Here is a 27,824-nt window from a genome sequence, read left to right on the forward strand (position 1 = left end):
TCATCTGATCTTCTGCTTTAATTTTTTAGAGTTTACTTCACATTTCACAAAGACTTTCTCCTGGGTTGGGAGAAGTTGTAGATCATCCATGTTTTCTGAGCAAAATGCCATTCTGAATAGAAAACATAAAGCAAACACAGCATTAACTTTTAGGTGGAGCTTATTAAAGTGTTTCATCCTTTATCAAATACTCAATTTATGTAATGCACGTGATGTCTTTTTAAAAATAGATTCTTATGTTGGCAAATATTTTTATAACTTCAGTGAAAAACAAAACTCAATCAGTAAAAGCAATCAGTGTAGGACTTCCTGGGGCTCTGCACTGGGGCGATTTCAGTTCTGTAAGAACTTAAAGTCCTAGGGGCAGCCCTCCTTTGTTCTCCCTTCTAACAGCTCATCAAAGATTTGAGGGTGACCTTTGTTTCTTCCACTACATTGTCCTGACTCGAGGGCAAACATTTGCAGTTCCTCAACTCTTCCTTGCAAGGCAGGCTCAACTCCCCAGGCTTCTTTCTTTGGAAATGCTCCAATTTGTCAAAGCCATTCTTAAAGGTTCTTGGCAGGAGGCCCCTGCCATGAGCCTCTGCCTGGCTCAGCCCTGTAAGCCCTCCGCCTTCTTTTTATTGGTGCAGATGCTATCCAGCTAAAGAGGACACCTCTGTGTGTTTTGGGTCTCTCTTGGAAACCAACCACTACACACGCTTCTTTGGCCATTAACGTGCCCTGAGATGCTCTTTTGTGTTATTAACTTCAATTGTATCTATTAATATATAATATAACTAAATATATATCTGTAGTCACAGACATTTCTAGTTTATGGCTTCTTTTTTCTTTGAATCGCATCTAAGGTCAAGTTCTTACTAAATCATATTTTTTAAATTAAGTGCTATGAGTAATTTATGAATACATTCTTGAAAAATTCAAATGGTAAAGAAATATATGGAGCCCAGTATTAAAGACTGTCTTCCCCATCACCTTTCACTAACATCACTCCCCTTCCTCCTTTTGTGGTTTGGTTTATGTCTTTCTGGACCTATTTCTATGCATTTTTACATATATCAATGTACACAAATATAAAGATTTTTAAACAGAAGTGGAATTATACTGTATGTATTTTCCTGCAATTTTTCCTTGTCACCATACGACGTATTTGGAAACTTGTTCATATCAATACATGTAAGTCTATTTCATTCTTTTTCACCTGCTGCATGACATTCCATAGTATGGATATTCACAATGCATTTAGCATTTTCCTAATGAAGGACATTAAGATCCCCAGTAGTTTATTATTTACAAATAGTACTGCAACAAACACTTTTGTACACATATATCCTTTGTGCACATTTTGAGTAGGTGCACAAATACTCCATGAATACTATGGACACTTAGAAGTAAAATTTGGGTTGAAGTATTATACATATTTAAAATTTTGATAATGTAGGCTGCATGAGACCAAAGACTTTGTTCCATTCACTGCTGTATATCTGCTGCCCATGACAGTGCCTAGCATAAGATAGGTACTAACTAAATGTTAGTCGTTGAATGAAATTCCACTGGAAAATGTCTATAATTTGCACTCCCACTAATAGTATATGGGAATGCCCATTTCTCCACATCTTTACCAACTCTGTTTGTTATCTGTCTTTTAATTCCTGCCATACTAATGGGTGACCAGTGAAAATTTCATTGATTTTTGTTTTGCATTTATAGGATTACTATGGAAATTGAACATCTATCTTCTCATTATGTTTAGCCAATTACTTATGCCTTGCTGCAGGGCCAATATTTTCTTTCTCTTCACCCCACTATACAACCCTGCTTATCCTTGACTTTGTGGCTTTGGGGGAAGAAAATCACCTCCCATTGAATTCCTTCCATGGAGACACAGAGCAAGTTACTTAACCTCTTTTTTTTTTTCTTCTTGTACTTAGCAGAAAGATTAGGAGCGTAGGGTTTAGTGTTTACATCCCAGCTCTGGGATTTATGTTTGCAAAGGTACTAAATAATTGGTAGCTGTTATTAGTCTCATGAGACACATATTGTGATTCCCACTTATTACTAAAGAACTGAGTCTCAGAGAGGTGAAGTTATTGTTTGAGGTTACACAATTGGTAAGCAGTGAAGTCAAAATTGGAGTTTAGGACAGCCTGATGCAGAAGTCTATCTGATTCTGCCTACCATATTGACTTGCTCGCTGCCTATCTCCCTGGGAATACGTCTTGACCTCCTCAAAGCCTGTTGCAGTCCAGCCCCAACAACCCCAACCTGAACTGTCTTAATTCTTCGACTTCCTAGATCGTGCAATGCTAGACTCCATGGACCACCAGCAACAGTATTGCCTGGGAGCTTGTGAGAAATGCAGAATCTCAGGGCCCACCCCAGACCTACTAAAGCAGAACCTGCATTTTATAATGATTCCCAGATGATTTGTATGTACACTAAAATATGAGAAGCCCTGGGATGGGGTACACCATTAGTAAAATTAATTAATTAGTTTCTCTTATTTTCCTAATTAGGGCCTGGAGCTTCTTTAAGCAAAGAGCCCCAAATCAGATTTCTTTTTGATATTCCCCATTGGTACTTGATACTGATATACCTTAAAAAGCTATAGATCGCATAGCCCCATACTCCCCCACCCTTTTTTAGCATGTACCTCCTGCAGCCCTGAGGAAGGGTTTGATGCGTATATGTATTAATGTTCAGCACTGTAACTCTGCTAGATTAGAAGTCAAATTAACAAGGCCAGAACTAACGGAGGAAGGAAACTTTGGAGACAATACACTGGCACAAATGTGCAATAAATCAAACAAACCCAAATCAGATCTGGGCTGGGACAATTTTTAGCAATGTCTTCGACCTGTGTAACTTCTGTGAGCCTCAGGTACAGCCATGTCAGGGTCATTGGGAAGTTGACATGAGATTAATGCTATAGAGTACCTACTTCAATGCCAGCCATGCCCGGGAGCTCTGTGAGTGCCTGTCTCTTCTCTTTTCTCTTTCTGTCTTCAGTACCATGTGGGTGTGCATCAGTGGAGAAAGTAGTGTTGTGTTTTATACAACCTTTCAGGTCAAGGCACATAGGATTGTCATGGTGAACAGCCACCCAAACTGAGAAATTACTCTCTAGCTAAGAGAATGTAGGAGAGATGGTGCTCAGACGTAGTGCTGATCTAAAGGGCCAAAAAGTCGTGCAATAATAGCTAAGTGCATAAGAGGAGAGAAGTGATTTAATTTTCTCAGATTGATCATGTGGAGAAATCTGTTGGCAGACTGCAGAGTATGCGCTTAGTAATTGCTGGGATTTTGCATCCCAGGGAGATAAAATCTCAGAGTGTGGTTGCATAAGGGACTCAAGAGGCATAAATCTGCCAGTGGCCAGCTCCTGGCAGTGAAACCCAAGGGGTAAGGGAGGAGTGTAGTTCAGAGGTTAGAAACCTGCTGTTTTCCATCTCTACTGAGGACAAGCCAAAGAGAGAAACGGGCTTCCCAACAAAGGAAAGGGAGAGGGGAGACAAGTTTCCAGAACACAGAAGGGTGGAGATAGAAAAGGCCCTCGGGAAGCACAGAATTCTCCTGTCATGGGGAACCACAGAGCTATAGAAAAACATGTTGCCATGGCAAAATGTATTGGGCATCCATTTGCTCTGCCGAGAAGACTGTAGGAGCAGCTGGACCATCCTTCTTTTTCTTTACTCCCTACTCACCATTCTTGTCTCTGGGAACTTTGGAACCAGGGGAAATATTAAAGCCCACAGAGCAGCAGTACATTGGCCCATGTCAGACTTTCTTAGGGCTCTATTAAAAAAGTGTATCCTGGGTCCCTTCCCAAGACTACAGTGAATCAAAAGCTCTGCAGGAGGATCCAGGAATTCTGCATGTTTAATAAGCTTCTCAGTGATTCTTTGACATCTAATATTTGAAAAGCACCACCACAGAGAAAGGCAATTTGATATTTTTGAGACTAATGTGTTAGAAGCATTTCTCTTGGTAAACAACAAAGAAATGTTGCATCTACCAGCAGCACCTTGGACCAGTAGCCCTGACATTACCCAGTGATTCATGTACGTGCTGTAGTCTGAGAAGCATCGGGATAGTGAGGTGGTTCTCAAACTCCAGGGGCAGGCAGCTAGTAAGAACAGGCAGTGGGAAGAGGCTGGACTGGTCTTCAGAAGCCCTGGGTGCAAATCCTTGTCCTTCCACCTCTGGCTATGTGAACTTGGGATGATCACCTCTTCTTTCTGAGTGCTATACTCCATCCATAGGGCACAATAATACCCACTTTATGTGATAAACGAGGGTGTTAAATTGTGAAACTGCCTGGCACATGGAGATGCTTAAAAGAGGTCAGTAGAAGGTTGAATGAGCAGTCACCTTTGCTGGGTTTCTCCTGCTTTGACTCTGATGGTCTTCAGAACAAGGCCTGAGTGGCGGGGCCGCGTGCCCCACGGGATGATGGTCTGGATCGTGTTCCAGATATTGGCCCACACTGCACTGTTTTCCCACTTGAACTTGATCATGACCAGCTTGCCAATATCCAAATCCAATGTGATCAGAAAGGAATAGGTTTTATTGCTAGTAATTCTTTCACCCCTTGAAGATAAAAAAGAAACTAGACAGTTTAGTTGAACAGCAAAGTGATGCTTAGGCACATTCAGGATGTGTTAGGTTTGCCTGGGTGACTTGGGTGGTAATTTTTGCTGCATTTCTCAAACTTATATTTGAGACTATTCATAGAGAATAGTTTTCCAGACAATAAAATTGGGAAAACCATGCTATTTTCTGTGTTCGCATATTAAAAAGTCTCTGAGAAGTCCTGCTGTAGTGAATCTAGTGAACTTTCTTTATCTTAGACTCTTTCTTTCTAGCTTCTAGAAAAAAGCCCCCAAGTAGACAGTGGGTCCTGGGCAATGGCCTCAGGACAGTTCAGCTCTCTGTAGGTTTGATTAACACAGTATCCCCACTCCATACTCTCTCCCCAGCAATGCTCCCCCGCCCCCCTGTAAATAGAAACTTCTATTAAAAGAACAAAGCATAACAGTAATAGAAAAGCTGCCTATAAAAAGGATGCATCACTTTAGAGCAAGATTTAAATGCAGACTCTGAGGCATCATTATCAGCTTTACTCACTAATCTCTAAGACATTAAAATACCCCAACATTGACTGAGCAGCTAGATGCCCTTAATGCTGTTGAGAACAATCCCCTGGGGAGAGATTTTAGACAGTGCAGAGGTAACACTGGATTTAGGAGGAGGCAGATGGACAGAGGGTTCCCTTGAGTGGCTCATCACAGCTCTTCTTGCAGTCAGTTGTGAAGAATCATTCAGAAATCCACCCACGTCACTAGGTTGTGAGCATCCTAAGGAGAGGGCCCTCTCTGTCCTTACATTTGTTGGATAGAGCACCAACAAATTCTTGCTGAATGAATCCAAAGCAGGGGACAATCTTTAGAGTGGGTGAGGGGCTAGTCTCACCTCCCAGGGAGAGTCCCTGCTGAGGGTCAAGATACTAGGAAAAAGCAGCTCGTGGGCATTTTCTGGCCAGTGAGGCTGCTGCTGCTGGTGTGAGCACGTGTGTAACAGGGTGGAGGACAGATGGGGAGGGCTGGCAGGGCAGGCTGATTGAGATTGGGAATTTGTGACAAGTTGAATGATACCAGTTTTACTTCTCATTTATGGTTTCCAGAACTCACTGGAAAGGTGCTCAGGGCTTTCTTGTGGACACTTACTCCACCCCTCACCATTCCTCCCTGCTTGGATCTTCTTCCTGGACTGCAGACTCTGATGGGGCTGCCCTGCTCCCGTCTCTGCTCAGCTCGCAGTGCATTAGCCCCATCACGTGCTTAGGGAGTGCTAACACAGAGCTGTCGGTGGAACTCGGTGAGGCTGAGGAGGGACACGAGGGGCTAGGCTTGGCTGGATGTCCCATCTGACAAGAGGTTTGGGGCAGCAATAATGGGATGAGAAGATTAAGTAGAGTGTCGCCTGACCCTTGAAAAGTACAGCGTCCATCCAGATCCTGTGAGAAAAATAAGCATGTCTTCAGCACAGATGGGGGCTACGCCTCATACTCACACAGTGATGGGAATTTTCTGCATTTCCTCTTTTGTCCCAAGGAGCGACATGGTAAAAGTTGGTTCTACTGGCTTCTCTATTTGGTTGATAAACTGGATCTTGAACTGGTAATGATAAACTAGAGAGAGAATTTAAGCAGAAATTTTTGATTAAAAATCTCATTTGTAAAAATTTTAAAATGTAGAGGGAAAAGTTTGGATGGATAGATACCAAAATGTTAACACTTTTTCCACCCAGGGTGGTGGAATGGTGGATGCTTTTCATCTTCTTCTTTTTCCTTCCCTGTGTTTCCTAAGTGTCTACACAGGACCTATATTGGTTTGTAATGTAATAATGATAGGTATTATCCAAGAAAAAGATGGTAGGATAGGAGTCTCCTACAGCTGTCATTCTCACTTCTCTCTCTTGCTGTCTCCATATTCTCTAAGTGTTGGCAGTGGTTTAGTTCCAGGATTGCAAACAGTACAATATGACAGGTCAATTCCATTTGACTGATAGTGACTGCCTAGAGCTGTATGTTGAGATGGATTCTGAGACTGTGTCAGGCTCTTGAGAAGATGGGCATCTGCTTTGGGCAAAGGTTAGGGGATTTATGGTATGCTTGCTGTGTATTTGTCTTTCCTAATTCACTAACCCTAACAATGTACCCTGAATATGGTAGGTGCTTAATAAACTTTTGTGGGATGAATGAATGACAGTTTGCTTGGGTGTGATGTATTAGGATGTGTATTAATACTTAGCAAGATGGAAATTACTTCTAAGGGTTCAAGACTTGAGTTTCAAGCTTTGTTGTAGGATGATTCTTATCTGAAAACTTAGATTATGGTAACTAGCCACTTGACCATCCATCCCTCACACCCACCATGTGGAAATTCATCATCTCATCAACCAATCTAGTAACTCCCCAATGGTGCCATTTTCACTGGAGGTACGTAGCTACACAACAAACCTAGCAGCAGCTATTGCTAATGGTGTATTGCTAACACATCAGCCTTAGTGTCCTGGTGTGCCTGTATTGCTAAGGTTTCTAGATTATTTACATGATCCCATCCTTTAGCATAAACCAATCTTCCCATTTGGATTTTGTGGTTCATTTGCTTATGATTCTGGGGATGATATCTCTTGGGTTTACTTAAGAGGTTGTCTCTGAAGCACCAAATGTTTGTTTATTTATGTTTACAACAAGAACCAAACACTAAGAGTCCAAGAGTTTTCTGCTTTAGGTAAGAGCTAGTTCAAGTATTATCTGGCACTTAGCACAGTGCGCTGTACATACTAGGAACTCAAATCCTCAATCCTGAAATAAAGTAGTTTGATGCCCTCAAAACAGCAAAAAATGCTGTGGGTGAGAATTAAGAGAAAGGATATAGGCCCAAGTCTCAGGAAGGGTCCCTAAACCCTTGGGTGGCAGAAGGGGAGAGAGGGGCTTTGGCCTATTGTTCTAGAAGCATCTGGAGAGGTCTTACAATATATTTGGGGGCTTGTCAAGGAAACTGTGTAACAGATGAACAATGTAATAAGTTGACCTGAGACAAAAAGGAAAAGTCCTTCTGAAGACATAAGCCATAGGCATCCGATGGGAGGGGGTAGGATGTGGACAAAACCAGGTGGGAGGACTGGTCTCATGTCAACCTCCTCATGGCGAGGCAGGGTGTCTTCCAGAGAACTCAAGGAACACTCATAGCAGCCAGTTTTCAATTCAGTTTAATATGATACATACTAATTGGAAGTCTACCATGTGCACAGCCCAGTGCTAGACACCGTTGTGACTCAGCCATAAAAAAGAATGAAATTCTGCCATTAGCAGCAACATGGATGAGCTGGGAGAAAATTATGTTAAGTGAAATAAGCCACACACAGAAAGAGAAGTACTGCCTGTCCTCACTCATAAGTGGGAGCCAAGAAAGCAAGGAAGAACGAAAGACCCCAGTAATATGTTGAACTTTCAGAAGGAGACAACAGACCTATAGTTACTAGAGGTGGGAAAGGGGGAGGGGGAGTGGGGTTAGGGAGTAATTGGGTAAGGGACACAAAGAATAATTACAATTTGTAGTGATGAACATGCTAATAATATTGATTTGATCATCACATACTGTACACAAATACTGATAGTCAACTCTACTCCATAAATATGTATAATCAAAAATAAATAAAATAAACAAACAAAACAAAAACATACTGCTGTGAATGAATGAGTAAAAGCCAGTAATTGGTGGTATGTATGATAATAACATTGGCTAATATTTATTTTGTTTTTTGCCAGATGATTTGCATCTATAGTTTCACTTAACCCTCAAAACAGTCAATACTATTATTATCTCATCTTAGAGAAGAGGAAACTCTGAAGCACAGAGAGGTCAAGTGACTTTTCCAGGACCACACAGCTAGTAAGTAGCATATCTGGTATGTAACATTAGGCAGCTTGGCTCTAGAACCTGAACTTTTAAATGTTTATACTTGAGACCAATAGCTTTATATACCCTAAGGAAAAAGTTGAAATGTGGAAAGAGATTTAAGTTTTAAAAAAGTCATAACAATTATTTATTTAAAAATAAACCAGAAACATGCTAAATATTCAGTAACAGCAAAATGACTGTGGACTAATAATGACAATTATAACTACCATTAAGCTCTTTACACTGACTCAGTGACTGAGCTAATTGTTTCACATAATTATCTCATTTCTCTTTACAACTACTACATAAGATGTGTAATTTATCTTCCCTCCTGCGTCATTTCACAAAATGAAGCTGAGGCTCAGGAAAAGTTAAGTAACTTGTCCATTGTCATACACCTAATAACTTGTGAAGCTGCAATTAGAAGTTAGGCTGCTGATCCAGAGTTTTTATCCCCAACCATGTGATTTTTTGGGGAATGATTTCAATGCTTATAAAAGAAGTGAAAAAGAAAAAAACAAACAAACCAGGATAGGAAATTGTATATCTACTATGAGACCAACTGTGTAAAACAGAACGCACAGAAGTTGGGGAATTCACAAAAATATTAACAGTGCTTATCTGTGGAATGGGAAGATAGGTAATTTAAATTTTTTTCTTTATACTTTTCTGCTAGTTCCATGTTTTCTACAATAAACATGTATTCTAATTAGAATCGTATTAAAAAAAGAAAGGGCTTTTAAAGGTATTCCTTAAAAAAATCAAGAGAACTAGGAGCTGCAGTCCTGGCCTCGGAGGAGCTTGCAACTGGGAAGCAGAGTCACTCATGGAATCCTGGTCACCTTCTGCCTTGTCCCATGGGCATTGATGTCCAGGTCTGCTCTCCCTGAAGACAGTCTCAGGGCCACATTACTGTTTGTATCTCCACAGCACACACTAGGCATCCACGGAGTACTTAACAGGCTCTTTGTGTGAAGAACAACATGGGACATACTGCATTAAATTCCCTGATTGTGAATAGGAAGAATGAAAAAATAGCTTCCCTTTGTTGCAATCCTACTATGCATCAGTCATAATCATAATATAATCATAATGCTATGTGTTTTACATGCATCATTTCTGGTCCTCATAACAAGGCTATACGATGATAACATTCTGGGTAGTTTCCATTTGCTGTCTCCGTCCCTGCTGTCCCCACCCACTCTCCACCCTTCTCTGCCCAGCTCTGAGCCCCAGGATGTGACTCTTCAGACAGCATCATCTCCTGGCTCCCTTGCCAACTGGTTTCTGTTTGGGTTTGACCACTGCGGAGGCACTAGCAGGAGATCAGGGCAGGAGAGAGGCCAAGATGTCTTTTCTCTGCTCCCTCCTGCTTTGGAGCCTGACTGCAGCAACTGCGCCCCACGATTACCAGCAGCCCCTCCTCCACGTTCTCCCTGGGCTAGTCCCATCCTTTGCTCCTTCCATCCTGCTGTTAGAGTCAGGGTGCAGCCACAGCCCTTGTCGGTTTCCTTCGTACTGCCCACCCCTCTGTAAGGAGTCCCACTCGCTTTCCAGCTGAACCAGGCAAGTGGAGTCCTGTTTTCTGCCAAGACCTAGGCTGATCTGGTGTTAATGATCCTGGTGAATTACAGATAAGGAAGCAGAGGTCTGGAGACCTATAGTGAACCAGATCATTAGAGGTGGAGCAGAATTTGAACCCAGGTGTCTGTCTGATTCCAAAAGACCCCTCCCATGTCTCCTTGTGTTTTGGTTCTGTGAGGTGAGTCCTCCCTTTGAAAGCAAATGGCAAACAGCCCCTGCAGAAAAGCTGTGGTCCAAACCTGCCTGGAATGAAGCCACCGAGACAAAGTGCCTGCTGCTCTGACCCACTGACATCCATCCTGGGCTATTATTGCTGCTGCAGAGTCCTCCCTCCTGTCCCCTGAATGTCTAGCCCTTGAGCAGGGATAAATGTTTCATGTCCCTGTATTGGAGATGCTTTTCTGTTTTCCCTTTTTCTTAAATTGTGAATAGGAGGAGATTGATTTCGCTGTCTGAGATGCTACAGTTCCATGACTCTAGGGGAAGGTGCTTGTGTAAAAGCCACAGTCAGCTTCGGATGATTGCAAAGGCCCCTTTAGTGTGCACATCCTATGAATGAGAGTTACCTGTCCCCTGAGACATCTCCCTGGAGTGGGACCTATGCCAGAGGTCAGAGCCTGTACAGGTGTGTGGGCATGGAGGGAGCCCGCACTGACGCTGAGGCAGCCTTGTGTTTGCAGGAGCATTTCTGAACAACTCCATGTCTGCACAAGGAATCCTGCGCACAGGGAATCTGGTGACTAGCAAGGTCACCTTTTTGGAGAAATTTTGAAATGAAATTATTTTTTAAATATGAGAGAACCTTTCATATGGAGAATGAATTATTCTTATTTGGATTTTTGTAAAGATTTTTCTTAAAAAAAAAAAAAAGGACAATTTGCCTATCACTCTACCTCCCTCAAGACAGTGATGCTATTACAAAGATTAAGGAAAAAGTGTGCATGATTTTGCTCACTTTACCTAATGACATGTTTAATAAGATGTTAAAAAATGATTTGGGGAAAATGCTTTTGATCCTGTGACGGTGAAGAGACCAGTACAACACATTCCCCAGTTCTGGCAGGAGAAATTATTTCGGGTCTGAAAGATGAAAGGCGTGAAATAGTCCATTGACCCTGCGTGAGATCAGGCAGACTCCACATAGAGCAGAAATGTGAGGCCTCTGGAGGTTCTCCTCACCGGGAACAATCCCGGATTTTAATCCTGTGTAGACCCTGTGGTGCCATTTAAAAAAGAAAAACTTAAATTTCTTTTCACGAGGCAGCCACTGTGAGTGTCAGGTTGTGAGGTTGTGGAATTTATGAAAAGAGAATATTTTCTTTCTTTCCTTTTTTTTTTTTGGTCTCACAGAAGAAATGGTTCTGAATCATTAGACATTGGATCTGGGAGATATTTTGACTCTTCACAAACATCAAAGATGGCTTTTTTTTTTTCCCCCTCAGTGTATGAATTTTCTCTTGTGGAGATGGTAGGAATGAGATCTCTTGGGTTTTTTTGAAGCACTGAGGGCTTGTTCCTCCACCTGAAATGCCTCTAACCTGAGAGAGACACTGAAGATCACGGGGTTGAGGGCCCGAGGACAGTGTTGTTTGGGGTGTTACTGCACGAGCAGCCAGCACTGGCAGAGGCTGAGGGAATTAACTCGGAGCAGGCTCAAGTGTAAGAGAAAAGGGGCCAGCGATTTTGTAAGTGTATGTATGTGTGTGTGCATGTGTTTACTTTGGGGACCACATTTGGGTTTAACAGGACAGCCCCCTTACGGGATGCCCTGATGTCACGAGATCGGATGCTGGGTCGCTGGTGTTGACTGCAGATGGGGGGGTGTGTATGTGAGAGTGTAGTGAGGAGGCCTGTGGGACTGGCATCCGGGCCAGCTCTCTGTGCCGTGGGTGCTTCGTGTGGGATGGGAGTGAGTCCTCAACTGAAAGATAGGCCCAGAGTTGGAGTCCCCTCTGCCACCTGCTACCTTGTGGTGGTGAGCACGCACGGCCTCTCTGGAGCTCTATCTCTTCATCTGTGAAATGGGGATTGAGAGCTCTCTCACAGGGGTGTCGTGGGGATGTGATGAGATGGCTACGTAGAAGCGCCTGCCTCCTGGAAGAGATTAACCTGGTGCTCTCTACTCCCTTCCTCCACGCTAGGCTGACCAAGCAAGGTTTTGAGACCCACGTGAAGGTCCCATTTGTAGTGGTTCATCCCCATGCTTGTTCACACCCCTCGCTTTGTGGCTGAAAAAACTAAGGCCCACGTGGGTTTTGCCACTAGGGCAAGGCCACCTAAGCGGTTGGCAGCAAAGCCACATTCTTGACGCTGCTTACCCCAACCCCAAGCCTGTGCTCTCTCCGCTACCTCCGCTGTTTCTTTGAAACTCATCCTGGAAATCAGCAAAAACCTTCCAAAGTAGGAGCTGAGAAAAGCCAAAGACAGACAGACTCCCCAGGTCACAGTCTGGTAGATGATCTCACCAGCCTGCAGGAATGAGCGCGCTCCCGGCTGGCTGAGCACGTCTCTCTCTGTGTCTCTGTGTCTCCCCCTCTCTCGGTTGCCCTGAGGACCAAATGATAATAAGATCATCCGTGCCACACAGCCAGCATGGAGCCTGGGCAGAGTGCCCCGTATGTGCCACCTCCCTCCCTCCTGACAGTCACCTCATCCCATTGCTCTGAGGATTAACTTAGATGAGGAACTTGCTCAACAAGGTCTTAATATAGAGAGTTCCCTCCCCCCATCCAAAAAAACAGGCTCCCAGACTGGAGAAAGTGGGAATGGAAGTGGGCGATTAATTGCCTCGTGTCACCCAGCTCCCGTCCCCAGTTCTCTTTTGCTCCTGCTTTACTCTCGCAGTGTTTACCCGAGTTCTGGAGAACGCACGGAGAAAATAGACCCTTTGATGGTTTTGTCGATATATCTGGGGAGCCAGAGGACTGTGGGCCAAGTTAGTCATCCTTTGTGGAACTACAATCAGGAGGCGATGTTTATCTTGCCTGACCAGACCCTGCACTAAAATAGATAGTACAATTCGATGTCCTTGAAAAATATGGATTATGGTTTCTCTGGATACCAGGGCTGGGCGAGTCTGCTCTTTTAAGAATCTGTACGTATTCATCAAAATGCTGGAGGTGGCCAGTGAAATAGGCTTTGGGGCAAAGTCAGAGTTGATCATGGTGGTGATGGGTGGAGAGTGGTGCAGTTATGGTGGCCTAGATTAAAGGCTGCAGACCAGCACCGTCTACAGAACGTTCTGCAATGAGGAAAAGGTTTTATTTCTGTGCTCTCCCATACAGCCACGTATTTGAACACTTGAAAGGTGGCTAGTGTGACTGAGGAACCAAATTTCTGGTTGTATTTAATTTAAAGTAATTTAAATTTGGGTTTAAATAGCCACATATAGTTTTGTGGCTGCCATGTTGGATAACATAATATTATACAGATTGTGGCATCCCATGGCTGCCGCCTCCAGACAGGCGGGTCTCACATGGGGATAATTTCCAGGGCAGCTGGTATGACCACAGAGACACTACTCCCCACTAGCAAGTGAAACCAGGTTGAGCAGATTAGGACTTTGCTCTCTGGAAGGACTGAAGCAGAACTAGGGAGAATTGGGGGTGGGGGATAGACAGAGACGGGGAGGTGGAGGGTGCGGTGTGGGCCACAGCTCAGCACTGGCGCCTCGGTCAGGGGCTGTGTGCTCTGGTTCCCGACCAGCTTCAGGCAGTCCTGCCTTGGAGCCTCCGCATCACTGGCTTGGTAGGTACCATTCTCATTGGATGTCCCTGGAGCAAGACAAGCAGGTGGTAATAAAGAGACACAAATGTTGTCTCCAGGGGACTCATGGCCTGTTGGTCTCCACCAAGCCCCCTGAGGGTGACTCTGTCGAAGAATAAATGAATGAATGAGCACATAGATTTTGATAGCTGGTGGGTGAGATAATGCTGCCTTAATGCTATTCTTTGGTCCTCCTTAATATGAAAGGGATCCTTGTGAGCTCACAGCAGTGGCACATGGTGGTCAGTGGTGGCGGGCACTTGGGCTGTTGAGAAATGGGAGGAACTCAATCTGGCTTGTGCCTCTTCCTTCTCTCCATATTTGCCTCCCTCCCCCAGCTCCAAGGCCCCAATAGATGTCCTTGGGCTGGATCTAGCCCCTTACCTCAGACGGAGTTCCCAGTTGAGCCATGGAAGGTGAAAAATGACCTCATTTCTTCCCAGCTGACCTCAAGGAGAATGTAGTCCCTTCCCTTCCCCTCTACTCTCCCCACCCACACCTCTACAAACAGACCAGAGGCAGGTTACTGAGGTACACATCACTCAGCTCATTGTTTGGAGGCCCAGCATCTAAAGCAAGAATTCATTCTGCATCTGTAGGCAAATAATTTTTCCTGTTTGGGCCTCAGTTTCCCCATTTGTAAAAGTGCAAGGTTGAACAGTCCCTTGTAATGCTAACATTCCATTATTAAAATAGATCCAGTGAAGTGTGATTATCTGAGAGGCTTAATCACTCTGGGTGGCTTTGCCATTTAAAAGAGGTGCTGGTTAGCTCAGATGAGGCTCTAATTGGCAGCCTGTAGCACTGGAGCTCCCTGAAGCAGGCCTTCCAAATCCCTCTGCCCCCTGCTCCCAGATGCTAATATCTCCTCCAACCCTAGGGGACACACAGAGGAGAGGACCCTCCAGCCCCTCATGGGGGAAAGATCCCACCCTCATGCCACCTGCTCCCTAGACACTATCTGCCACCCACAAGGGATTTCTATCATTCCTGCACCTGCTTGGTTTACGGAAAGGAAATCTGGCTGGAGAACAAAAGTTCAGATAAACGGATGAATCCTGTGCCTAAAAAATAAGTCACCTGGCAGTTTGAACTTGTGAGTGTGACAATAAAAGGATCCCTGGGCTGGGAGTCAGATGGCCCTGTTCTAGGCCTGCTCACAGGCTGTGTGCCAGTGGCACTTTCTCCCTCTTTAAAATAGGGGAATAACCAGCCCTGCTGGTGTCGCTTGGCTGTTGTGAGAACACAAGCAGTCGGTGGCTGCATCTAATGTTTTGTGTAAAATGCTGTACAAATGCAAAGTGGTGGTGTTCTCCAGATACACATATCTGTGTGGTAATAATCAAACAGCACAACACCAGATTCCTTCTCCCTGCGCTGGAGAGGGTGTGCTGTGAAAATGTAAGATGCTAAATCACTCCCGAGCTGTTGTAAGGATTAGGCAGAAATGTTAATGGCAACAGAGGTTGGCTTGTTCCCTCCAGGCGGATTTAGGCTTCAGTGCAGTATTTCTCTGCTGGCTTCAGCCCAAGACATGACCGACGCCCTTTCTCCGACCTGCCCTTCAACCCAGAGAGTGGCAGGGGCTCACTTTCTGCCTTGAGGTTAAGGATCTGGCTGGGAAACATTGGAATCTTGTCTTGGGAGGGCTTCAGTAGGACAATAATGTTCTGTAAGATCAGCTGAATCAAACATTAGGGAAAATGAGGAGCCACAGACTCAGCCTGGAACCCACTGTTTTCATGGGGGCCGTGATGGAGATGAAAGAACTGGGTGCTAGTTGGGTTTGGGGACCATTCCATGTCCCTGTACAATGAGATCTGCGTGGTCCAGGTGACCACTAGGGGCTTTCTGGATGTAACATTCTCGAGGACCATGAAAATAGATGAGGAGAGGCCAACCCAAGGATTGTTCCAGAAATTATCAAGATTTCTCCTTCTAGCCCTGGACAGCAAGGTGGCTACATTCTTGAGAAAGGGGAAGGGTTGTGTCACTATCGCTGTCTGGAGTTGGTGCAGTTTCAGAAACACTGTATCAGTAGAGCTGAAGTGCCTCCAGGGCCACCTCCTGTCCTTCTGAAGGCTCCAGGCCACTCAGCACTCACCTTTGAAGGGGGACTGGGCTCGCGTCACGAGGAAGAGCCTCTTGCTCTTGCTGTGCTGCTCCTGGCGGATGTGGTAGCCCAGCGTGTTGCAGCGGCCCTTCCTGCAGCTCAGGCACAGGCCCTGGCTGAATCTGTCCATGTCGTCACACACGTAGGCCGTGCTCTGCATGCTGTCGTGCAGCAGGGAGTCGATGAAGAGGTGCACCGATCGCTCGTGGGCGCACTTTATGGTCTGGAAGATGGCTGGAATGCAGGGCAAGAAGGACGTTATCACCCCTTAACCCAAGGTAGCCTCAACTCAAAGAATCATCCTGTTTCTTAGATTAGCAGCGGCGCATCGGGAGGCAGGGCTGGGATTGCTGAGGTTGACCCAATGACAACAGCAGGATGAACAAATGACTGAAAACTAAGGAAAGCAGACCCCTCTTGATTATTTACCATTGGGGCAAAATCCCAGGCAGGGTAAGGTGCCCGAGGACACCACTCTATTACATTGTGTTACAGTAGGTGTTTTAATAGGCATCCCAAGTCACTAAGAAAAGATTAAATTATTTAAGAAAGCAGGGGAGTATCAGTCACTTAAGAAATATTTCTCAAATGGTTAAAAATGCCCAAGTGATGATGCCTGGAGGGTGAGCTGACTGGAACAGACTTGTGTGGGATGCCTCTTTTCTTAGTAAAGCTGGGTAGACACTCAGCTGAGGCACTCACGTGGCACACTAGTGGTCTGGTAAAAGCTGAGGCCTCTCCCACAATGCCCACCTTATGTCCCCAAACAGCCGTTGAATCCCTTAGGAACAGGCCTGCAACACCAGCATGGAGATTGGATTTATTATTATTATTTTTTACCTCTTTTATTTATTTATTATTTTTTATTAATATTATTTTTTTACATTCTAGGATGTTGTTGTGGAGCAGTTGGGAGGGAGGGGGAGAGAGGAAAGGGGAAGGAAATGGGATGGAAGAAGGAGGAAGAAGGAGGGGTGGGATTGAGGTCTGCGAGTCTCCAACATGGGAGACTGGGGGGCTTCCAGCAGTGGTTTGGTCATTGCTGGGCTGGGTGCAGATGTCAGGGGGGTGTGGCAAAAGCCCTAGCCCCCGCCATCCCAGCTTGGGAGAGCCCAGGGTGCTTCCTGCGGTGGTTCAGTGGTCATCACTAGGGTGGTTGCACTGGTCACAGGGGTGTGGCCAAAGCCATCGGCCTCCACCCTTGGGACTGGTTGTGGGTGTCAAGGAGTATGGCTGAGGCCCCTGGTGCTCCCCACTTTCTGGTTGGTAGCCCAGGGGACTTCCCAGTCCTTCTAGGTGTTATAGGTGTTTTTTGTTGAAATGAGACTTTTACTGGTTAATATCAAATTTATTCTCTGGTTGTGGGTATTTTGTTTTTTCTTCCAGTTCTGTGTTGTATTATTTGCTGTTCCCACCACTCAAACTCTGCACTGGAACTAATTTGTTGTCCTTTGCTTACTTCTAAAGTGGGGGAACTTCCTGTGAGGACCAGTGCTTGAGCTCAGTGGTTGAGCTATATTGTTGCTTTGCTGCTGTTTCCCTAGGGAAGGCTTTTTGTGCAGCTCAGGGTTTAATGGTTGACATTATAGGTACCTGCAGTTCTAGTGAAATCTGGTGCACCTGGGTTGTGTAGACACTCTGGTCTGGACCTGAGTCTTTTCATCAAACTGCACCCCATGCAATTCTATATTCCTTATTAGTCTCCTCTGAGTGGTCCTACGCTGACTGGGGTACAGATCAGCTGTCCTTGCTGTGCCGCAGTGTTCCCCTGGTGGCCCTGTCTCCCCCACCGCTCGTGCTCCAAACACTTCCCATGGGATGGGCCAAGCACCAGTCCCTTGTGATGACTCATCAGCCTATGAGTGGCTCCTTTTTTTCAGATTTTGTGGCTCCTCTCTCCTATGTGGGTTCACAGGAAACCTATTAGTGGTATTGCTGGCCTGGGGGCCACCAAGGCCCTCTTCTCCCCTGACAACTCCAAGCAACTTCATCTGAAGGGCACAGCTGCAGCTTTTGCCATCTCCTGCTCCATGTGCTCAGCAGCTCCAGCCTGGATGTGGCTGAGGATCTAACCAGTCAGAGCAGTTTTTTCTTTCTCTTATCATGGCTTCTCCCACCTTCATGCATTCTGTAGGTCTCTCCTCCTCTTCCCCTGAGCTCTAGGGGCCCCAGCTTGGCTGCTGTTGCCTTTTTATAGTTGTAAATTGGTTGATTTGTGGGAGAGAGTGACACTGGGGACCGTCTATTCTGCCATCTTGACCGGAAGTTGAGATTGGATTTAGATCATGCCCCAGTGATTACGTCTGAATGGGCCTAACCCCGCCCCCCCCCAAATTTGAGGTTTTTCTACTGTGGATTTTGACTCTTTTTTTTGGCAGCTGGCCAGTACAGGAATCAAACCCTGGACCTTGGTGTTACCCATGCTACACTCTAACTGGCAAGTCCACCACTCCTCCCCTTCTAATCTTCAGTAAGGAATTATTTTCAAGGAATGTTGAAGAACCACCACAAGGCTTGTAAAGTACCAGAGGCAGAGCACAGGAAACTTTGCCCAAAGCTATTTCTTTAAGGGTCTGAAGGCTAAACACCAAGATCAGTCAGCTCAGTTCTCGGTCACTGGTGGCTGCGTTTGTCGAGCGCCCGCTGGGAGGCAGGTGTGTGCTGAGTGCCTCCCACCCATCCACTCCCTGAGTCTTCTCTGCAGCTCCGTGAGGCAGCTGCTGTAAACGAGAGAGCCGGGCTTCAAAGACATTCACTGACTCATTCAAGCTCACCCAGCCAGGGGAAGGTGAGGACAGAGAGCAGTTGTCAAGTTCCCTTCTATTAGGGTGTGGTTGGGAGAATTACCCTGGAATGGGGACACTTCCAAACACAGGGGTAAAGAACACTGAGAAACACCATCCTGAGGTGGGCAAGCTGAATACACACGCAGCTGGTCCCTGACTGTCTGGTGCAATACCCATTCGGTAGAAACCATACTTTGAGTACCCAGACAACCACTCTGTTTTTCACTTTCAGTACAGTGTTCAATAAATTACATGAGATATTCAATGCTTTACTATAGGCTTTCTTTTAAATGACTTTGCCCAACTGTACACTAATGTGAGTGTTCTGAGCATGTTTGAGTTGGGCTAGGCTAAGCAATGAAGTTCGGTAGGTCAGGTGTATTAAGAGCACTTTTGACGTATGATATTTTCATCTTATGATGGGAGGTAACCCTGTTGCAAGTCGAGGAGTTTCTGCACTTCGTTCTGTCACTTTGAAGTTTAGCACAAAAAGCAAATTGCAGCGATTGGTCAGAGATGCGTTCACCAGGCAAGTAGTTTCTAAACACCATCCTGGTGGCCTGTGTTGAACTTCGTGGGGGTATAGATCTGGGGGGAGGCTGGACGATCAGCTGAGAACTGCTAGTGACCTGTAAGGCGAAGTTCCCAGAAGGCTCTCTCAGGCGTGGGTGGGTGGAGGGTTGGGAGTCCGGCCACAATGAGATGATGTGGACTGTGAAGGTCATTCTGATATAGGAGAGGTGAGGGGGGTGATGTAACACAAGAGAATGTGCTCTCAGCTCAGTTTTGGATGATTGGGGTGAGAAGGTGGTGTGTGGGGGTGGGGGTCTCCAGTTGGCTTAGACTGATTGGCATGTTTTAATCAAGATGATATTTTATAATGAGAAATTTGGAATGCCTGTGGAATGTGCGGTTTCTGCTGACATTTTTGCTCTTTAATCCTGTGCATGTTAATGTTTTGGTCTCAGGATTTGAGAGAGAAGTGGGATCACAACCCAGATAATGCCAATTCAGTTTCTGCCCCGAGGTAAAGGATGTAACAAGCACATATTTGAAGCTGAACTTCACATTGGAATATCCTCAGTAATGTCCTGTAGGATCAGCTGATTAACTCTCATGGGGTGGGGTGAAGAGTTATTCCCACTCTTGTGAGACCAAAGATCTAGAAGCCATGACCTATTAGGTGGATCTTCATGTGACTCAGAAGAGAGGATCTTCTTCAGAATGAGGAGACTTCTGGAGAAGGAGGAATAACCTCAGGCATCAGGACTCAACTTTCAGAAGGGCTAGTTATCCTCAGAGAGGCTTTGCTTGGGCACACCATGGGGAGGGAGGGAAGGAGTTGGGATTTCTGATGGTGCCCCTCCATCCGTCCTCAGGGCTTGGCTTCCAGGGACCTCGACCTGTTACGAGGAGTGCCTGCTGGGGACATCAGCTCTCACCCACTCCTCCAAGCCCTCTCTGAGTGGGCCCCTCCCCTTGCTGAACTCTTCTCCAAGTCCCACAGCATTAGTGGATTCCACTGGATTCCAAAGGCCTCATGGATGTACAGGCTAGTGCTCTGGGCCCATGACCTCTTCCTCACCATTTAAGCCGTGCTTGGCCATGTGTTTGTAGAGCTCTAGGAAGTGGCAGCCAGGCTGGAAGGAGCCCCCATTGGGGTAGAAGTCATAGTGCGCTATGGGCTGTCTGATGCCCACACTCAGGCCCATGTGATCCCGGGTAAAGGTGTGAATGGCATCCACAAAATTGGCATCATCTGGAGAAAGCCGGTTGCTGGGGGAAGTTCCCTCAAACGAAGGGCCTGCAGCATCCAACCCTAATTGGAAAGCAAGGGGAAGAGTTAGTTGAGAGCAAGGGGAGGGGAGTAGAAATGCGCTTTTTAGCTTCTTGATATTAACACATTAATGAGCTAGCAGGAAGAAGGGAAACCTAGGGCATAAACTTTCTCTAGACAACCTTGCCGCAAAGTTTTCTTGAAAAAACTGCAGTGATTCATGGTGCTGAAAATTAGACACAGACTTGGCATCATCTAAGGGGCGAAAGAGGTTTGCAGAAATTATCCAGTGGCACAAATAAGATTATGAGGGAATGCGTGATTTATTTAAGCAAGTCGATTTTAAGTACCTCTCCAGCTACTTTCAAGAGCATCTGTTTGCATACCAAAACCAAAAAGCTGGTGTGCTCCTCATAAGTAGTTCTAACCTACCCATCAGAGAAAGAGTTTATCTGCCTGCATGTTGTTAATTCATTCCCTAAACAAGCTGGCTTTTCTCCTGCACTAATGGCATTTTCATTGGAATGACCAGAACAGCCTTGGGACATCACTGTTCCAGGGTGAAAACGTGGGCAAATGGTGCTGCTCTGGTCCTCAAGGGCACATGCATTTGCAAGAGACAAGTGGCAGCTCCTGGCTGACTAGTGGGTGAGTATTTATGCACTCAAGGTTGTTTCCCTGTCTTTCTTCCTTGGCCTTCTCTGGAGGACTCTTTGGTGTCCCATCTCAGCCCTGGCTTCCATCCCTACTAGGGTGAAGGACCTGAGGATGGGCTTTGAGAAGTACCATTACAAAGGAAAGGTGTCTTGATGTGATTTATGATCCTTTCTTCAGCAGGCTGACGACAGGGTAACAACGGGGTGGTGAGCCCTCCTGCTGCCCCTGCTGTGGGTGGGCATGGCTGATAATGACCCACCACACCAGCCTGGATGGCCTCAGGCCCAGAGCGCCTCACTGTGGCTCTGTCTCAGCCCCTGGCCCTGCTCCTCAGTGATGGGCCTGTCTGACTTCCCTGGAAGCTTCTCATGGGAGGTCTGCTCGCCTTCAGGCTACTGAGGGTTAAATCAACAGGGGTCCAGTGCTGGTCTGTGGACCAGGACTCTCTGGTCACAAGCAAGATGAAAAAAAAAGAGGGTGAGGCAATGAGTTCTCATAATGACAAATTTATTCGGTTCAAATGTCTCCGTTATCTCTCTTTTCTCATGTTAAAATAAATATCTTCTTTTATGAAGGAAAGATAATTGCAGATATTCCTTGTTTTTAAAAATGTTCTTACTTGATAAAAATAAAAAGTCACAACAGCTCTATGTTATTCATCTTAAATGTTCTTTGTTTTAGCTTGTGAAATATTGTTTTAACCTTCTGGATCTTGAAGGATGAGCAGGAGTTTGGTTGGTAGGACAGGGCTAGGTGGATGAGTGGTGGGTGAAGGTAACAGTCCATGCAAAGACCCAGAAGCACCAGAGGTCACGGTGTGTTTGTAAAGTGGAGAAAAATCTAGTGTTGTTGATGCCTAGAACTACAGGAGGAGATTGGCAGGAGGCCAATTGCTGGACAACAATCTGACCAGTGGTGTGTTTTTGGATCCTAATTTCGGGGTAATGTGGGGGTGAGGTCTGTGTAAGGGATGCCTGGGAGAAATGACCTTTTTGCAAGTGTCCAGCTCTTTCTGGGTATTTAGGGCCACCTCCCAGTGGGTGTAGAGTTTGGGGTGAGTTTTTGGTGCAGATCTCCCTCCTATAACTCAAATGGATCCCAGATAAAACCCATGTGTTTCACAGATGTGGAAACTGAGGCACTAATGTGGCTGATGTGTTATAGCAAATTAAAACTATGGTTCTTTACTTCCTAACTCACCCATACTGGGCTTTGTAAACTATAGATTAAAAATAAGACTCTTTCTGGCTTCCAAAGTGTACAGAAAGTCCGATTTTTAGTCCTATTTGGAACATCTACAACAGGCATTTGAGGAAAGGCAATAGGAATTGAGGCTGTAATTTGCTCTGAATTCTCTCGGAACAGCAATCCATGACAGTGGTCATGTTTGAAAGAATGTTACAAGTCCTCCCACGAATTCTAATACATCATGAAAGAAGTTGGAGTGTTTTAATGATGAGACAGTTGGAAAAACAGGCCCTTGCTCAACACACTGTGCAGTGGTGGAGATTAGAGTTTGTTAATTATCAGGCATGGTTACCTGTAATTCTCCCAATCTTGCGTGTTCCGCCAATGTAGCTGCCAGCAAACCCTGAGATGTGTGCGCCCAGGCTGTACCCAATTAGGTGAACATCGCTTCGAGAAAATTGAACAGATTCCTGGAAGACAGCAGTGGGATGGTTGTGGGAGAAGAACTGCCCAGATGAAAGCCTTTTGCGGGCCCAGCTTGCTCTGGAAACCCTGTTCTCTGCACCTGCTTGCAAGTGAGGAGCTTTATTCATACTCCAAACTGAAATTGGTTTCCCATTTCGCCCACTCTGTCCTCTCAGAAGCACTGGCCTCAGCTCCCTGGGACCCTGCCTGGTGGCTGCCGCCTCCCACCCGCCTGTCTGCACCTGCACATCAACCCCTGCAGAAGTGATCCCGTTCATTTGCGTGGGAAGTAGATGGTTTGCAGGGTGTGATAAGATCCCTTAGCATGAGCAAGGGGTGAGCATAAAAGGAATAGCAGATGGGGAGGGGGGAAGACAGTTCTGCAAAATAGGGGATCAAGGGAGGCATCTGAGAGAGCGATGGCATCCAGTCTCAGGCCCGTGCCGTCCCATTCCTGCAAGCTTAGCGTCAGTGGTTCTCCTGTCTGGCTTGCTGTTGGAGTCTGGCTTAATTCCCTCCCTCTTAGAGGAAGGGAGAGAAAGGCAGGGTGGGGCAGGTCTTACCTCCAGCCACTGGAGAAGAGCCGCGACCTCCAGGCCCACAAGGCGGGCGTTGTGGACAGCGACGGGGTAGTGGCGGTGGGCCAGGGTGATCCAGTCCGCCATCCCCACGTTCACTGGCTGGGCTGGCCGAGACTTCAGCGCAGCCACTAACTGCCAGATCCAGTTTTCCAGCACACCGTCCACCTGAGGACGGGCCCACACAGGTGGTCAGCCTCGCCGGGAGGGGACGCAGTGAGGCTGCGCTAGTTTCCTTTCCCCTGCTCACCCCTCTTCCTTCTCCAGCTCTTGGATAGCACACGATCCTTCTCCCCAGACGAAAGGGCTTAACACGAGGTTTCTTGGCCTCGGCACCATGGACATTTTGGGCGTAATGAGCTTGTCGTGGGGCTGCCCTGTGTGCTGCACAGTGTGTAGCAGCATCCCTGGCTCCACCCACTAGATGACAGAAGAAGCAACCTCCACCCCCACCCCAGGTTTTGTCTCCAGACTTTGCCAAATGTTCCCCAACTGAAAACCATAGCCTTAACTTTGGTCAAGCCCCCTAGCTTGGGACTTTCCGAGCCTTAGAACAATGGAAGTCTATGTAAATCAGGTCCTGAAAGCTGACCTATGCTCTGAGGGTCAGTTCCACGCCCATCCTTGCAAGGCTGCTCCTGGCACCTCTGAATCCCACAGCGATTGCTCTATCCTGGCCCTCTGTGTCCTGCTTGCTTTTGCGGGACTGGCACCATGAGCCCGAACATATAGGAGCTCATAATGTTTATAGAGAATTGTTCTGTGTCTGTGCCTTGTCTGAGAACCAACTTTTAGGGCACTCCTAGGGGGTTCACAGAGCAGAGACATTTGTGCTGTGTCTAGAAGGATAAATAGGAGTCCAGTAAGAAGATGAAGGCTGGGCAGGCGAGCGTGGTGGTGGGGGGTCTAGGCTGTTCCAGGCAGAAGGAACAGCATGTGCAGAGGCAGAATCAGGAAAGGACAGCGTGGTGTGTCTGCGGAGGGGAGAGGAGAAGAGTTGGGTGGGTTGAAAGCTAGACTACAGGAGGCGAAGCTGAACAGCTCTCCTGGTGGCCCGGCCTGCCATGGCAGGGAAGACACATTCATTTCATCAGTGTTTACTAAGAGCCTTCTGTGCACACATAGCATCTTGGGTCCAAATCCAGACTCTCCCAGTTACTAGCTGAATGACCTTGGGCAAGTTGTTTAACTTCTCCGTGCCTCAGTTACCTCGTCTGGGAAATGGGATAATAATGCCCTCCTTCCAGGATTGGTGTGAAGACGAAATACATTGATGAATGTAAAGTACATGGAACAGTGCCTGGGCATAGTAAGGACTCGGTAAATGCTAGTTACTCAGCTGTTGTTCTTGTTCTTATTAATAGTAGTAGTAGTAGTAGACATGTTCTAGGCTGGGCAGAATTTTGAGATCGAAGAGCACATTTTGGTAAAGGGGACCCTGGTAAGAGGACCATACTATCTTCATGTTGCGTTTGTAAGTGAGACTCATTCATTCAGTCATTAATTCAGTTAACAAACATTTTGGAGCACCTAATATATAATGATGGTCAATTAGAAAGGAATAGGACAGAATCCTTTCCAGTAAGGAGCTTATAGCCTAGCAGGGCAGAGAAACACAAAGGGTACAAAGCTGAGCAGCAGAGCAGTGCGGGTGAGGGCGCACGGTGGCCTGGGAACTCCCGGGGACACCTAACGTGCCCTGGGGCAGGCCTGGGATGGAGGCAGTGAAGGTTTGCAGGGGGAGCTGATTGGAACTGTGTCCTACAGGAAAAGCGGGAGTTAATCAGGAGAGGAGGAGGAGAAAGGACACTCTAGGCGGAGGGCACATCCTGAGCCAAGGCCAAGAGGAGAGAAATTTGTGGTATGTGGAGGGAACTACAAGCAGCAGGGTGTTGCTGGAATCTGAAGTGGGGTCAGGGAAAGGTGAAGGGGGCAGGGAGAGGTGAGGGGGGCAGAGAGAGGTGAGGGGGTGGGGAGAGGTGAGGGGAGCAGAGAGAGGTGAGGGGAGCAGGGAGAGGTGAGGGGGCAGGGAGAGATGAGGGGGGCAGAGTGAGGTGAGGGGAACAGGGGGAGGTGAGGGGAACAGGGGGAGGTGAGGGGGGCAGAGGGAGGTGAGGGGGGCAGAGAGAGGTGAGGGGGCGGGGAGAGGTGAGGGGAGCAGAGAGAGGTGAGGGGAGCAGGGAGAGGTGAGGGGGCGGGGAGAGGTGAGGGGAGCAGAGAGAGGTGAGGGGAGCAGGGAGAGGTGAGGGGGCAGGGAGAGGTGAGGGGGGCAGAGAGAGGTCGGGTGAGCAGGGAGAGATGAGGGGGCAGGGAGAGGTGAGGGGGCAGGGAGAGGTAAGGGGGGCAGAGGGAGGTGAGGGGGCAGAGGGAGGTGATGGGGGCAGAGTGAGGTGAGGGGGGCAGAGAGAGGTGAGGGGGCGGGGAGAGGTGAGGAGAGCAGAGAGAGGTGAGGAGAACAAGGAGAGGTTAGGGGGGCAGAGAGAGGTGTGGGGGCAGGGAGAGGTGAGCGGGGCAGAGTGAGGTGAGGGGGGCAGAGAGAGGTGAGGGGGTGGGGAGAGGTGAGGGGAGCAGAGAGAGGTGAGGAGAACAAGGAGAGGTGAGGGGGGCAGAGAGAGGTGAGAGGGCAGGGAGAGGTGAGGGGGCAGAGAGAGGTGAGGGGAGCAGGGAGAGGTGAGGGGGCAGAGAGAGGTGAGGGGGCAGAGAGAGGTGAGGGGAGCAGGGAGAGGTGAGGGGGCAGAGAGAGGTGAGGGGAGCAGGGAGAGGTGAGGGGGCAGAGAGAGGTGAGGGGAACAGGGAGAGGTGAGGGGGCAGAGAGAGGTGAGAGGGCAGGGAGAGGTGAGGGGGCAGGGAGAGATGGGGCAGGGAGAAGAGGAGGGCAAGAAAAGAGGGTATCAGGAAAAGATGCAGGTAGGGAGAGGTGGGGGGGCAGGGAGAGGTGAGGGGAGCAGGGAGAGGTGAGGGGAGCAGGGAGAGGTGAGGGGGCAGGGAGAGATGGGGCAGGGAGAGGAGGAGGGCAAGAAAAGAGGGTATCAGGAAAAGATGCAGGTAGGGAGAGGTGGGGGGGCAGGGAGAGGTGAGGGGGACAGGAGGAGATGACAGGAGGTAGAAGTTGCTGAGGGGAGGCAGAGTGGATGGATGGGCCCATTTTGCTCTCTGGGGTAGGATAGATGGGGGTTTCCAGAGTGTTTTTCAACTAGGTGGCAGAGAAAGGTTTCTCAGTCATAAAATAGACACCAGAGTCTCTAGAGCCTTCAAATTGTGAGCTAAACCTCAAACTGTGGGTGGGCTGGGAACAAGGGAGGCAGAATTTCCTATTGGGGGCATGCCCTGACCTCGTTTGACCTCCCTTTTGCCCATAGTATCCTTTCTCTCCTTCCACAGTAATAGAATTTTTAGCATCACTAAAAGGCTACACTTTCTCTACGAAGCTGTACTTCTCAGCCACCTTTCCACCTAGGTATGGCCAACAGATGTAATTGGAAGCATTTCACAGATGCTCCGGGAGGCCTAAAAAACACTCTTTTGTACCAGAAGCCATTGAATTGTACACTTTAAATGGATGAAGTGTATACTATGTGGATTATAAAGCCATTCTTTTAAAAACAGATTTTTTGACCCCTTTATGTACATCCTTTACTACATTGTGTTGCCTGGAATAAAGATGTAATGGCTGGTGCTCTAGCTGCCATCTTGGAATATGAGGACAAGGGCCACACTCTAAGAGCAGTGAGCTGGAAGGAGCTGGGCCTGGATGACTTCACTGACCAAAACTGTCTAGCCAGTTTTCGATTACATATCTCTGGATTATTGTGTGAAATGGAAACAACTTCTGTTTTATTTGAACCACTGCTAATTTGGGTCTCTGTTATTTGCAGCTGAATTTAACCCTTATGGATACAACATTTTACTGGGACTCCATGTCTTCTGGCTTCCTATCACCGCTTGTGAAACATGCAGATTCAGGAAGGAGCCTTCCTCCTGCACGGACTGCAATCCCTAATAGGGACTCTTTGAGCTATATTTTATCTGAAATGTGGAAAGAATTATATTTTCCCTGCCCTGCTTACTCATGGAATTGAGATAATCAATGAGATAATGTGTGGGGAAGCACTTGGAAAATTAGAATGTGCGTTGCAAACATGATTCATGAAGTTTTTATCATCAGCTCCCTATCTCTTTATTAAAATTGAACACACTTAGGAGGAAAAAAAGAAAATGTGAATGCGGAGAGAAAAAAGCTATGTCAGCCTTTCCTACCGACCACCCGTGGATTATCATCACCAAAGGCAGGGAGGAGTTGAAGCCGCACTCCTGTAATGTGTCTGGGTGATTGAGCCGAATCTGACAGCCTGGACTGGTTTTGTCTTCAAAGAGCAGGAATCTGGTCTCCGTCTCCTGCAACATTTTCTTTGTTTTGGCAGCTTGAGATCTTCTTCCAAATGG

At 46.9% G+C, this 27,824-nt stretch overlaps 1 protein-coding gene across 1 annotated transcript; it reads right to left on the reverse strand.

Annotated features, from left to right (window-relative positions):
• LIPC (lipase C, hepatic type) lies at positions 1 to 27,824 on the reverse strand. Its single transcript, XM_063091899.1, has 8 exons — positions 27,639 to 27,824; positions 23,367 to 23,549; positions 22,691 to 22,808; positions 20,302 to 20,535; positions 15,922 to 16,164; positions 6,073 to 6,190; positions 4,372 to 4,590; positions 1 to 112 (listed from the first exon to the last, which is right to left on the reverse strand). Exons 1-8 carry the CDS (start codon positions 27,783 to 27,785, stop codon positions 1 to 3), a joined length of 1,374 nt encoding a protein of 457 aa, XP_062947969.1. The 5' UTR covers positions 27,786 to 27,824.

This window comes from Cynocephalus volans, chromosome 3 (genome assembly GCF_027409185.1).
Source record: "Cynocephalus volans isolate mCynVol1 chromosome 3, mCynVol1.pri, whole genome shotgun sequence".
NCBI classification, from domain to species: domain Eukaryota; kingdom Metazoa; phylum Chordata; class Mammalia; order Dermoptera; family Cynocephalidae; genus Cynocephalus; species Cynocephalus volans.

What these genes read in the sequence shown, in the direction of transcription:
- LIPC (XM_063091899.1), bottom strand. Translation starts at nt 27,785, where the DNA reads ATGTTGCAGGAGACGGAGACCAGATTCCTGCTCTTTGAAGACAAAACC. An exon ending in CTCTTCTCCAGTGGCTGGAG is followed by an intron (nt 22,809 to 23,366) that starts GTAAGACCTGCC and finishes GCTGTCTTCCAG; the next exon opens with GAATCTGTTCAATTTTCTCG. An exon ending in GCAGGAGAAACCCAGCAAAG is followed by an intron (nt 113 to 4,371) that starts GTGACTGCTCAT and finishes TTTTCTATTCAG; the next exon opens with AATGGCATTTTGCTCAGAAA.